Here is a 13,101-nt window from a genome sequence, read left to right as displayed (position 1 = left end):
TAGGACGGCAAGAGCGCTTTTCTGTTTCTTCGCTGCAGTGAGGGGTTCCAAACGAAAGAAGCACCACAACATCGCATTATCACAGTCACTGGAAGTGACTACCTCTAAATTAACCCGGACATAGGGTTTTACTCACTGTCTTTCACAGTATTCACCAGGCCAATTTGCGAGGGATTTCGCCTCTCACTGTTAATATAACATAGCGCGTCCTCTCCTCTCTTTTCTATGATTGAATATCGCTGTATGTTATGACCGTGTGGGGGGGAGGGGGGATTTCATTGTGGAAATAGAAAGATGATACTCTGCGAACAAGCTAACTGCACCTAGATCGAGTAACTTTGTTTCGTCCGTACGCTGTACGCGTAAGTCCTTTAACTGTCAAGCCGCAGAGCCAAAATTGTCTCGAAGGTGGGTTATTTGCCCATCTTCACGTTGCGTAGCTGTTCCAATCGAAGTCGCTGCGCTCTCCGTAAATTTCCATACACAATTTCTGGTAGCTTGAGTCTAGGCGGTACTTTCTTGGCTCCGGGGATCTGCACTTACAATAATTTCATCGGCAAAGATCAAATTGTGGCATGACGGCCGATGACGGTGTTACGGAAGGTACCAAGCCTTTCTCGCTGCGGCTCTTTTGGTTTTTGGATCGGGCGCAATCGTCACACGGCATTCCTCATCAGGACTACGCGTCGTATCATCGTTTTTGCACCGCTCGTCTCCATCGGATCCGCCACGCCAAGCCCGTCCGGTCTATGTTGACGCACAACCACAAATACGTCGAAGGAGCTTCGGGGCGTCGCCACGCGTACTGTCACCGCGATGTCCCGCGAACTGTAGATCACGAAAATGTACTCTGGAACGTTGTGTGCCAAGCTGAACGGGCCTGGGCGACGGCGTGTGAATTGCAGCAGCAGCAAAGCCTGGTGTCTGTAACTAAAAAGAAAAGCCCACACTCGAATGTAATGCGACGATTGAATAAGGCATTGCATTGGGCTAGCCAGCTCTCCGAGCTGGCCGGTACCTGCTGTGACGCAAATACCGTTCAAGAGTGCCTGGCTTACCAAGCTTGGATGCTCGCGAACAAGCATCTCGAGCAAAAGAGGCACGCGGATGCCTATCGATCGTTCAGGGCTGCTATGACCACTTTGATAGACTTGGCACAAACGGCATCGACGGAGGGCTCTCCTGACGGCTTGGCGGCTGCCGATGTTTGGACTACCAAAGCCGAAACGTATATTCGTCCGCTAGTACGATTTTGCCAGTACGAAGCTCGTGACGAACTAGACTCCTTGGAACTTGAAGACTCTGCAAGTAGCACCGGCGCATCGACTAAGGCTACAACGGATGGTATAAACATCGCATTTCGAGGAAAAGTTGTTTCTTTGGGGTCGTACAAGCAGCTGTCCGTGTTGTACTTGAAGATGGAACAGGAGCTGGCACATGCACAAGAACTAGATGAAACGCGCTTTCTGCAGTTGCTTTCAGACTTAGACGAAGCTTTGCATGTGATCCAGTCTGACTATGCCCACTACGAGTCCTTGCCTGCTGGACCTGCCATCCAAGCGAAACGGGATGAGCTGTTAGCCCTCAAGGGCTATTTCAATTACAAAAAACTTTCGGTCATGCGTTCGCACCAAGAGCAGCTTATCGATAAATTGAAAGACGATGCTGAAATTGTTCACGTGTACGACACACTTTTGCGAAATGTGCAGGCCATGGCAGATCTGCCTAGTCAGCAGGAAGGCGAAGGGCTGAATGCCCTGGCCGTTGAAGAAGATCCTTACTGGCTGGAGGCACAGGCCCACGTTGTACGCATTCGGGCTTTGCGCTGCTTTCATGTCGCTCGTCTGTTTGAATTTGTTCTAGATGGCACCCCGATGCAAGTTTTAGCATTGCTCAAGCAGGCTCACAAGCTAGCCACACGCGCTGAAGAAGAGGTAGCTGCTTGTGATCTGGATGACAGCGATGCACACATGCAACAAATGAAAGGTTTGCAAACAAAGATAAAGACAATGACTTGTCGAATGCAAGCTCGACGCTACGTAGAATTGTCTTCTGGTAGCCATTCCTCATCGACCAATCGTCCCATCTGGCTTCGGTTAAACGATTTGGATGCCGGAATGGTCATGGCAGATGACCCTCCAATGACTATCCCAATACCCTGCAAGCCTACATTCTACGATATTGCGTGGCAGCGCATTGGGGGAGATTTCAGTATGGATGCAGTTGATAAAGTTCTGGCCGCAAATCAATCAAAAAAGTCTGGAGGTATTCTGGGCTGGTTCAATAGCTGAGATAAGAGTGTTTAACTGTTAGCGTCACTTTATTTAATCATAATGGGATTACTCAAATCCCAAGTGACGCGACCACCAACCTTTAGCGTCTTTTGGTGTACGCATCCAGTTAAGAGTACAGTGATCTATCTCTGTCAATTTAGATCCACTTCCTTCGTTTCTTTGTTGAAGTACTTCAAGTTCCTGTAGCTTTTGATAGGATTCCCAAGCAATCTCGAAGGAAGGAAATTTGATTTCGCAGCTGCCCACAATGGCACTCTTGTCTTGTCCAACATCAAGGCTAACGAACACTTCCGGTTTGAGCAGCTGACTCAGCATGTACTCGAAATCGATACCGGGGATACCCGCTGGTACACTTTCAACATAAAGACGAGTCATCTCAGACGCACGTATACTGCGCATTGGATGTTTGCGAACTACGATGCCAAAAGTACGCAGGGAATCGTCCACTGCTGCTCTGTAACCATCAGAGTCCTCGAATTGTAAAATTCCGTAAACTGGTGTGCGTGGTCGCTGCCATCGTTTCTGACGTAGACTAACGCTTCCCACCTGACGCTTTACGCGATCCCGTAATTGAGCTCTATTCAAAGGACCGGGATCCAGATCAGGACGTTGATTGAAAATCTGCACCGACTGCAGCGTTCCGCATCGCTGGTACAAATCTTCAAGCTCAGAAATTGACATATCAATTGGTAAATTGTCTACAAAGACGATATTCTCTGACGGCCGTAAATTGAAAACGGAAACTGCAGCGTCAGTATGGTACCACTCCTCTGTCGCTTCGTGCAACACCATGGCATCAAAGACAAGGTGATGTTGTCGTATCTTTGGTAGAGAAGGTTTTGTCGTTGGCTCGGTAGGTGGATCAAGGTCTGAATTTTTCCTTATCCCAGCAACAATATTTTCTAGGCTTGGATCAGCGGTACCAGCTGCTGACATTTCAGACCGTATCTCTTCCATACATTCCACAAGTAATTCTTGCAAGCGCAATAGAATATCAGCAAATTTGTCCCGTTGCGACTTCCATTTCTCCTTTGCCTTTAGTACCTTGTCGTCTTCCGATACTTCGATGTCATCCATATAGAAGAAACTTGCAACTTTGGTGGCAACTAAAGCAAAATGCGTACCGGTAGCTCGTTCCAGCTTGGTCGACAGCTTGCGCATAACACGTTTTCTGCTTGAGGTAGCGGGTTCCCTTTCCTCGCCATTCTTGGCGGTAGAGTCCTCATCAATGCCATCGTTTGTCGAAGTATAATTTTGGAAGAGTTTGGCCAGCATATCGAATTGGTGGGCTGTTAGAGAATCTTTTAGAAAATCCACCAAATCCACGGCATCTTTTTCTAGATCATCGTCAGATTTCTCTCGATGCTGCTGTAATCTTAATCGCTGTATTGCCACTCGGTCCGACACTTTGAATTTGGATTTCCAAAGGAGCTCTTGTTCCAAAGCACGTTCCCGAGCATGCTTATACACCTGGACTACCGTTGCACCAGTCTCTTCAGATTTGTGGTCTTTTTTAAAATAAGTCTCTCTTTCTTCGCCGGCGCCGGTAGACTCAACCTCTCCTTTCGGTATCTCTTTTGCTTTGCGTTCGGTCGACAACAAAAACTCCAAGATTTGTATCTGTAGCACCTGGCTTGAATTTGAGGTATGCAACGTAGAGGCAAAAGCAGTTATTAAAGGAACGACTGAATTAGCAATTGATTTGGCCAGCTTTCGCAGTATATCTAGGGCTTCATCAATGCAGCTTAGGGCGTGGTGTGAAGCCAAACTGTCGAACAAAGCTAAGTATGCATCACGTTTTCGTGGAACCATGGGAACGTACTCCACGGCGTTCTTCTGTTTCGATAATTTTTGTTTCGATGCTTTGATATGCCTTCGGCGTCTTCGTAACATCGAAAGTCGTTTTTTCGAGGCAACGGTGGCGGCGTTAAATTCTGTGGCGGAATCCGCTGATGACGTTTCGGCCTTACCATTAGCAGCGGCCGAAGAAAAGCAGCGAAGTGAAGGCAACGAGGTAAAAGTACTCAATGACTGAGAATTATCAAGCCGGGAACGACTTGTGATATTTTGGGTGCGGAAGGCCTGGAACTCGGAGCCCAGATAGTCGACGACCATGGTGTCCAATATCGATATTCGTCTCGAGCGGTATCGGGCGAAACTTCGAGCCAGTGGAGTATGTGATGCCAGAAGAAACATCCGCCTTTGCATAGCAAGTCTACCGTCGGGGCTTCGAACCTGTATGAGCTTAAAACTATGCAGACGGTGCTCTACCTTGAGCTGGACTCGCTAACACCCAACATTCCCTATCTAGTACGAGATAGCTGAAATAGTGAATCCAGAAGATTGGCATGAAACGACATGGAAAAATCGTTGGGCGTAGGCTTTACGATTGACCTATAGTAGAGATTAGGATATGCTCAGAACCCGTTTACCTTTCTTTTCGTCGGACAGGCGGCTGTACGGACAGATGGAAAGCTCTGCACCGGAGCGCGGAACCCTGTGCCGACCGCTCGCTACAAGTTATCTCACCACTGCTTGTGAGACTCTCGGATAGTCTCACAAGCGTTGACAATCGATTGCGTCTGCCGTTGGCGTGATTCTTGCTGTGTCCAGATTTTTTTACACAATACACTTTCACTAACTGTATGACAGAAAATTACACAGCATGATTTCTTCAGTAGCTCGCCTTTCATGCAGACTCCTGTCGCAGCCGAAACTCCAGCCTTCTATTTGGGCGGTAGCATGCTTGAGAACCTATATTTCACGTGCACATCCCCGACCCATTCCTGAATTCGCCATCGACAAAGCTTTGGACGACTTATTGAAAGATGTGGAAATGCGAAAGAAAAGCCGTCAAAAGAAGTGGGAAAAAAACGCACCCGAGCGAGCTCGCAAAGGCATTGTGCAGGACGCCTGCAGCCATCCGGATGAAACGGTTGAAATGGCTTTGAACCTCAATTTGGATCCGCGAAAACCCGGGCAGGCATTGCGTGGTTCCGTCTCGCTTCCTCACGGGACTGGAAAAGCAATAAACTGCGTCGTCTTTACCAATGACGAAGAACTACAGGAGAAGGCGATCAAAGCGGGTGCCTTGCACGCTGGTGGTGAAGCTCTAATCGACCGGATTGTAGCCGGTGAAGTTTCGGTCGATTCCTTCGAACGAAGTCTTGGAACCAACGAAATGATGTCTGTCTTATCGAAACGGGCGGCTCGCCTTTTAGGGCCTCGTGGCCTTATGCCGAACGCAAAAACGGGGACTCTTGTTGCCCCAGAAGATCTTTTGACAACGCTAGAAACCAATGTTGCTGGGAGGGACGCTCCCTTCCGAACGGAAAAGGCCGGAATTGTCCATGTGCCTGTCGGAAAGGGAAGCTTTGGATTGGAGAAACTTTTGGAAAATACTGGAGCGATCATGAAAGCAATTTACGACGTGAAGCCCGAAGCCTACGGTAAGGCCAAGAAGAAGGCGAAGGGAAAAGCCAAGGCACCTTCCAAAAACGCAAAATACCTATTGAGTGCATTCGTTTCTTCGACGCGCGGCCCTGGAATGAAATTAGATTTGCGAACGGTCGACCCCTCTTCGGCTTTTTTCTTGACATCCTTGGACTCACTGTCAGGCAATGGGACAGACGATAAAGTTCCGCCCGCAGCAAGCGAGCAAGCCACGAACTCAATCACAACCTCGTGAACTAGAATCGTAAGCTCTACGCCAATTAGGTGGTTGTAGATAAAACCCCTGCAATCGCTATCGCACATAGGCAATGATTAATTTCAAGTTTAGGGTAAATCTGATCAGCAGGCGGCCGATGTGGACGAATTCGCTGGATACTATCGTATATTCTATCCACCACTCGACCACCTCTTTAAATATCTGTCTGCAATACAAATCAAATTGTCGAACGCATCTCTCAGAAACTGCGTTTATCAATTTCCTCATCTCGTCCCTCCGACAAGGCGCGGCTCCGAGCTTGTCGTTGCTCATGCTTTCGCTGGCCTCGCTCCTTCATCCAGTAGCGTATATGATCAATTGTTGTTTTAGCAGCAATTGTATCGGCGTGGTCTTCTCCGCGAGTACGTCGAAAAATATTCAGAGCATGTCGATATTGTCGTTCCGCATCTGCAAGCTCACCGAGCTTGTAGTGGACATTCCCCAGGCTTTTGTAGGCACTAGCGACCTCGGGATGACCGGTACCATGAATCGTGCACTTGATCGAAAGTACATCCCTAAACATGTCATATGCCTCTTGGTATTCTCCTTTCTTTGTGAGGATTGTGCCAATACTTTTGAGGATAGGAGCCACATCTGGGTGGTGAAAGCCGTAGGCATCCCTGTTTAGTCGAAGAGCTTCCCGATAGAACATTTTCGCAGAGTCCAGGTTTCGGCGTTTGTAATGGATGCTTCCCACCATGACAAGGGTTCCCGCTACAGCTGCATTTCCAGGCCCGAGTGTTTCATGGTAGATGCGAATAGCCTCTTGGTAGCAGTTCATTGCTTCGTCAAAATTTGATCGCTTGTGAAAAATACCACCAATATAATGCAGAATACCAGCGACTTCTTGATGGCTTGTCGTCCCGTGATTCTGGACAGAGATCTCGTAAGCCTCTTTGTAACGATCCATCGCATGGTCCAGCTCACCCTTCTTCGCGTAGATGCTGGCCATCCTAGTCAAGACAGATGAGGTCGTTTCTTTACAGCTTGCTGTAGCATTATCCCCATACGTTCGAAGCAGAGTCAGGGCCTCCAAGAAGACTGACATTGCAGTATCAAGGTTCCCCTTTCTTGAATGTACCATCCCAATCACCTTTAGTGTTGCTGTCACATCCAAAGTGCAAACATCGTCGCACTCATTGTCCGTTGGCTTGGCCTGAATTGCCTTGTAGATTCGCAGGGCCTCCACGTACAGTTCAAGGGCCTCGTCAAGTTCTCCTATTCGATTTTTGACATTTCCCATACAAGATATGGCACTGGCAACGTTTCTGCTGATTTCGTCACCTCTATTGACAGCGAGATAAATTTCTTTTGCTCTTTTGAACTGATCCATTGCGTTGTCGTATTCCCCTCTTTCGGCCATAACCATGCCAATATTTTTCCTTGCCCCAGCAACGAAAGGGTGCTTGTCTCCGAATGCTCGACAGTAAACGTCCTTCGCCTGTTTGTACATGCTCAACTCTTCAACCCGACGTCCAAGCTTAAAGTAGAGACCTCCCATACGAATTAAAGTCGAGGCAATACCCTTACATGCCTGGGGATTCGACCCCGACCCCGACCTTTCCGTCGTAATCATTTCCACTTGTGCTGTGTGAGTGTGCTGATAGATCTCCACCGCAAGGTCTAGGTTCTTATCAAATCTGTTTTTGCTTGTCGAGCCCAAGTCGTCTTGCTGACCAGTTTCCGCCAGCAGATCGACTCTTAAGGCAAGAGAGTTAAAAATGTCCTTGTGCTGCTCTAGCTTGGGACCAGTATATGACTCAAGAACAGCTTTATACATCCGGAGAGCTTCACTAAGGTCACTATTCGTAGCATAAAGACAAAGTGAAGAAGATCGTTTGAAGGGCTCACTTTCGATGACGGGCATAATCCCGCAGTAAGAGTCGCTTTTTCTCCTTTTATTGCTCGAACAAGAAGTGTTCTCTTTTGCGGAGCTTCTAAGTGTCGAAGTCATCCGACTTCTTTGCGTGAGCAAACCATTTTCACGGTCTCGAAACGAAACGATTTGAAACATGTCGCCTAGAGCTTTCATATCTTCATTGATTTCAGCCATTTGTGCCGAGTTGTCTTCGTCAATTCCTAGTCCTGAAAAGAGGGCTTGGTCGCCGCTGTCAGCTTTTTTCTCCGTCTTCCTTGCTCGAAGATTGGTAATTTCTGTGAAATACCGCATGGCCTCGTCTTGTTCCCCACGAAGAGAGTGGACGTTTCCAAGACTACGCAAAGTCATGATAATTTCGTCGGTCAAGTTGTCAAAAGAGTCTCCACCGGTTTTATCTTCGAAATCGACTGCCAACGGTGGGGAAAGGGCGCTCTTACTCGACCACAAGTTCTCTGGTAATATATGCGAAAGGACGCTTCGCTTCTCGTGGAGCGCTTCGGTAAATGCATCCATGGCTTCGTCGAATTCGTGATGTCGGGCATAATGCTCCCCGAGTCGATCAAGGCAGGAGGCAAGTTCCATTCTTGATATATGTACAGTATCCCGAGCTTTTTCGATTCCTTGTCGTAAGACTTGGAAGTCGCCACTACTTCTAGGAGAAGAAGCCGCCTTCAAGGGCTTCTTGGGTGATGTTGACAAAGTTCTAGTGGATCCATTTCGGGAAATGCTACAGCTGCTGCGCATGCGGCTAACCGGCGACATCCGTGGAGCGTGCATCGTCAAAAGCAAAACAATCCCTTTTTCTGGAATGGAAGGGTATAAAAGCGCCAAGAAACCGGTCAAGCTTCACGATGTGGTGAACGGAAGAAAAAGTGTTGCAAAAGAGTAATCTAACTGTAAATGAGATTGGATAATAATGGTAGCGGGCGATGGAAAGAGCGAGACTTGTCATGGTATCCCCGCGAAAGGAAATCGCCATAATTCATAAAAAGTCTGAAGTAGTGATACCATCGTCTTTGCAATAAGTAGGAAACAGTAATCTCGCCTATTTCGGAACGTTATATATGAGAAGTTCGCTGAAGGCTTGCATAATAAAAAAAAATACCTTAAACGTTTAACGTCTTTCCGTTGAGAAGAGTTACAAATTATAAACAACCTTTCCTCCGGACGTTGAATACTTGAAACCTGCATGAATCGCCGAGATGCCTACGATATTGTCTTACATATTAGCCGTATTCACAGTCAACGGACGGAGAACACTGTCGGGGTTTCTTGCCGTACCCGGTTTCATCGCCCCCAATAGAAGTGCTCTTACAGTAACTATAAAGCATTGAATGTGGACGAAAATTCGTGTTTTTAGGAAGGAGGTCGGCTCTAACAAACAGAGTATATAGCCAGAATTTCTCAATGTCTCCATATGATAGTGAACGTTTACGTATGCAGCAACACTCTTGTCAGGATATACTTCGTTAGAGGCGCATGGGCAGCTTCTTAGCTTGTACAAGTCTTCTATCTAGAAGCACATGTAAAGCAGTCAGTGGACCTCAGAAGCTTTTGAGATCCTGGGTATTTTCAATATTTACTTGTTTGCACAGGCAAGCACTTCACCTTCGATACGCTTTCGCTTCTTTAGTCCTCTCTTTAATTCTCTGGAGATCTTTTCCTCAGCATTTTTCTGTATTATTTCGTTTTTCAGAATGTCTAAAATTGCTGCAGGAGGCGCTAAGCGAATTTTCCTTTCGATCGGTCCATAGTCCGCAACAATAGTCTGCTTGTCGACTTGCTCCATCCCCTTTTTACTAAGTGCGTTAACCTCATCCGGCTTCCCGGGAATAACAACATACGCAGGAATGTTTCCATTTAAGTCATTACCAGTGATTGGGCAGATTGGCATCGAATTCAACAGCGAGAAGTGCACTTCATGGAGATCTTTGAGCCCTCTAATGTGTCCGCCGAGTTCGTCCTGGTCGGTCTGTTTCCTTCGCAAAAGTGCTTCAACAGCAGCCTCCTTATGGTACAGCCGACCATAGGGGCATACCACAATCGTTTGTTTTCCGAATTCCAAAGGCTGACCGGAAAGTGCACAAAATTTCATAGATCGTTGAATCTCTTCTTTTTCAACTGCTGGATCCAACTTTGTCTGTCGAGCTGAGTCCCCCGTGTGATCAGCAGCACCAGCTCCCCGCATGTATCGACGATTCGATGCAATTACACCTCCGTCACCACCCATACTTTTTTCGACGAGGATAAATGTGTTAAAAGAGTTCGAAGAGGTGAGAAAAGAACAAACTTATAAACAGTCCCAAAGTAAGCAATGAGGGATTGGCTTGACGGTCAGGTGGTGGCAGCATCATGCCTATGTCGTACCTTAACACTAGTGTCTGTCAACGAAAAAACGAGCACAACCACACTGTATGTTTGACGAGAAGACAACTGTCTGTCGTCTACCCATTTATACATCCGTCGATCGGAGTCCTAACCCTAACGTTGACGACATTCTATATCCCATGCGTGTCATTTCGACTCTCCATGCGATCCCTATCGTATTGTAGAGATTTACTGATTTACTTGTGCGTGGTCTGTCATGCAAAACAAGAGTTTCGTCTAGGTAGAGAGCACCATAATGTGTACTCGCATTGGCCTCTGCAATCTTTCAGGATCCGAACACACTGAGCGAGTTTTTGACAAAAAAGGACAGGAATCACTTCGTAAAATATTTCGTGTGATTTGAACATGAATCTAGCTGGGCCTACCCCGCCTTCGGGTGAACATGAGCAACCAATGTCCTTATTGTTTCCAATTTCCACCTCCATGCTTGATGGTTTCTTCATTGGAAGAAAGCCGAAGGACCAATGATGCTGACTGAAAAAAAAATGCCAAAAATAAGGGCACGGGGAATTCTAGATTGTTCCGACTTCGGAAGTGGAAACAAAGTGCTGTGCTCAGACGCCACACATGCTTACTATCAATCCACCAATTTACTTTGTTAGGGTTAGGAATCAGGACAGCGTGGTCGGAAGAGCCTCCGGAATTCTAGGACTCGACTAACCTTATGTGACCGTGACAGCTCACAGTCAAACAACGATCGAAATCTTTGGTTACGAAGGTTTGACTTTTAAAATATGGCGAAAGGAAAGTGTGTGGCAGTCGTCCTTCATAGTATTCATTATCAATCAATACCAAAATCGATCGAATTGTGACACACATGGCTTTTGAACATTACTTAAGTTATGATTGAGGATGGGAACTCCGTCGAACGCCTATCCTTCGGTAATTGCTAATGTAGGTACTTGTGCTGCGTTGAGTCGTAGATCGAGTTTACAGTTACCTCGTCGAGAATGGTAACTTCTTTGAGATGTAATCGGGCCCGATAAAATTGTGAAAGATCAAAAAATTTCGCAGGATCCATGGAGTTAGTTTCCAACCCGTCTCTCACATGGGAGAGGTTTGTGTCACATTCGAACAATATACCCGAGGGAAGACAGACAATTGCCTCCGTCAACTCTCAAAGCTCGCAGCACTCAGTTTGTTGCCATGTCAAGGAAGACGCTGGTATTCTCCGTATCCTTCTCGTGTCAGGCAGCATATTAGCAGGCACTCGCCGAAACAATACTGACACAAACGCAATCATGACAATACCCACACCGCCAAAGAAGTTGCACAATAATATGCGTCAGCCAACTCTGAGTACTGACCGAAAGCCGTCTGCTCGATCCATGGATTCCCCGTCTGTTGCGTCCGCTAGTCGGCCTCCATCTCTTTTAGCAGGATTGCAGGTGTCGTTGTTTCCCTCGGACCGTACGACTGAAAACATTTCCGTCCCTCCGCGTCCACGTCGACTATGGAGTGTCAGCGACACAGCCATACGTCCGATTCCTCCTTTTTACCCTCCAATGAATCGGCATACGACGATCTACGTTTCGGACGCGCCGCCGTCCGTGGTTGCAGTTCGAATCGCCGAGTGTTTGCGCATCCGGAGTGTCTCAGTCGAGTATGACGACGAATCGTTGACAGCAACGGCCCTCACGATCGATCGCGTCCATTTTTCGATTCACCTTTGGCAGGGTCGATCGTCAGCAGCTATCAATGATAGCACTCGCGCAGGTGCGCAAGGAGTAGCCTTGCCGGACTTTTCACATGGTGTTGTCGTGGAGTGCATTCGTTTGCGGGGAGATGTCATATCTTATCACCGGGTGGTACAGGCAGTTTTGCAAGCCTCGCTCAGTCTCGACACCGGCAAGGATCGTCGGCTAGCGCATCAGTGCTCGCCATTAGAGTACCCGCGCCTCAACAATATATCGTCTCGTTTGTTGACGGTGTCTGGAAATTCCAAGACTTCGCGAGAAATCTCAACAACAGCCATTCAAGCTTTGGAACACGCTTTGCAGTTGCTGCGTAAGGATCGTCTGGACGCCCAACAGTTAGGAATGGAACGGCTTGTCGCTTTGACGGACGTTGAGTCATCCGGTTCCGATGTTGCCATGTATACGTCTCTCGCGGTTGTGGGTGCACCACTTACCAACGGAATTGTAGTCGACGACAATAATTTGACGGAAATTTACCGCGAATGGATTTACAGTTTGTTGGTTAAGCGCACTTTGCCGGGAGATAGAGGCGAGGACGATGAGCCAGTAAACCGTTCTTGTGTGTTTACTCTACTGGGCGACAAAGGGGGACAAACGGGGGACACCGATTCCGAAAAAATGCAGGAGGATATTATGGCCCAAATCAATTTGACCCGAGGGAGTGGTGGTGACGAGCACCACGGGGGTATCATGCGTGCTTTGGCCCTTCGCGCCTTCACTAACGCACTCAATATTCTCGCAACGAAACAGCCAAAAATTTTGGAATCAGTCTTAACGACACAGGCGGCGCAACTGGTTAGCCGTAATTTTTTGGAAGCGCTCATGGAAGACGTTCAGGGCGCTTCACGGCCTCCAGCCGTAGTAGTTGGCACTAGACTATCGTCCCAGCACGAGACTGCCTTGGCGGTCCGGTGTTTGCGCATTTTGGGAGAGTTCAGCGATTCTGCCAAAAGGCGAATTTTATCCGACGAGACTCTGGCCCCGTTGCAGAAAGCCCGGTTGGTGGGAAAATCGACGCATCTGGTGCTGGAGGAGGAAGCTGGACTAACCTACCAGGAATTAACCGAAGACGAGCGATCATGTTAAATTAATTGTCGAAATTTTAAATCTTCGCCTTTTGCTCCTCCTCCAACT

At 47.6% G+C, this 13,101-nt stretch overlaps 6 protein-coding genes across 6 annotated transcripts; 3 read left to right on the top strand and 3 right to left on the bottom strand.

Annotated features, from left to right (window-relative positions):
• Positions 1-529: 529 nt before the first annotated feature.
• Positions 530-2,291, top strand: PHATRDRAFT_48430 (predicted protein; the record flags this gene model as incomplete). Its single annotated transcript, XM_002182930.1, has 1 exon — positions 530-2,291. Exon 1 carries the CDS (start codon positions 576-578, stop codon positions 2,289-2,291), a length of 1,716 nt encoding a protein of 571 aa, XP_002182966.1. The 5' UTR covers positions 530-575.
• A 134-nt stretch (positions 2,292-2,425) lies between these two features.
• On the bottom strand, positions 2,426-4,409 carry PHATRDRAFT_38881 (predicted protein; the record flags this gene model as incomplete). Its single annotated transcript, XM_002182800.1, has 2 exons — positions 2,426-2,464; positions 2,541-4,409. The coding sequence occupies 2 exons, from the start codon at positions 4,407-4,409 to the stop codon at positions 2,426-2,428; spliced, it is 1,908 nt and encodes a 635-aa protein (XP_002182836.1).
• Positions 4,410-5,223: 814 nt separating this feature from the next.
• PHATRDRAFT_14915 (predicted protein) lies at positions 5,224-5,865 on the top strand (the record flags this gene model as incomplete). The annotated part of the gene is made up of 2 exons (XM_002182929.1): positions 5,224-5,724; positions 5,767-5,865. Coding segments are annotated over 2 exons (600 nt in total), but the record flags the coding sequence as incomplete, so codon positions are not given.
• Positions 5,866-6,202: 337 nt separating this feature from the next.
• On the bottom strand, positions 6,203-8,626 carry PHATRDRAFT_38879 (predicted protein; the record flags this gene model as incomplete). Its single annotated transcript, XM_002182799.1, has 1 exon — positions 6,203-8,626. The coding sequence occupies one exon, from the start codon at positions 8,624-8,626 to the stop codon at positions 6,203-6,205; it is 2,424 nt and encodes an 807-aa protein (XP_002182835.1).
• Positions 8,627-9,461: 835 nt separating this feature from the next.
• Positions 9,462-10,112, bottom strand: PHATRDRAFT_38878 (predicted protein; the record flags this gene model as incomplete). Its single annotated transcript, XM_002182798.1, has 1 exon — positions 9,462-10,112. The coding sequence occupies one exon, from the start codon at positions 10,110-10,112 to the stop codon at positions 9,462-9,464; it is 651 nt and encodes a 216-aa protein (XP_002182834.1).
• Positions 10,113-11,358: 1,246 nt separating this feature from the next.
• Positions 11,359-13,030, top strand: PHATRDRAFT_48427 (predicted protein; the record flags this gene model as incomplete). Its single annotated transcript, XM_002182928.1, has 2 exons — positions 11,359-12,950; positions 13,024-13,030. Exons 1-2 carry the CDS (start codon positions 11,512-11,514, stop codon positions 13,028-13,030), a joined length of 1,446 nt encoding a protein of 481 aa, XP_002182964.1. The 5' UTR covers positions 11,359-11,511.
• Positions 13,031-13,101: the final 71 nt, after the last annotated feature.

Source organism: Phaeodactylum tricornutum, chromosome 17, assembly GCF_000150955.2.
Source record: "Phaeodactylum tricornutum CCAP 1055/1 chromosome 17, whole genome shotgun sequence".
Lineage (NCBI taxonomy): Eukaryota > Bacillariophyta > Bacillariophyceae > Surirellales > Neidiaceae > Phaeodactylum > Phaeodactylum tricornutum.
The sequence above is the reverse complement of the archived record's forward strand: the minus strand, read 5'-3'. Positions and strand labels throughout refer to the sequence as shown.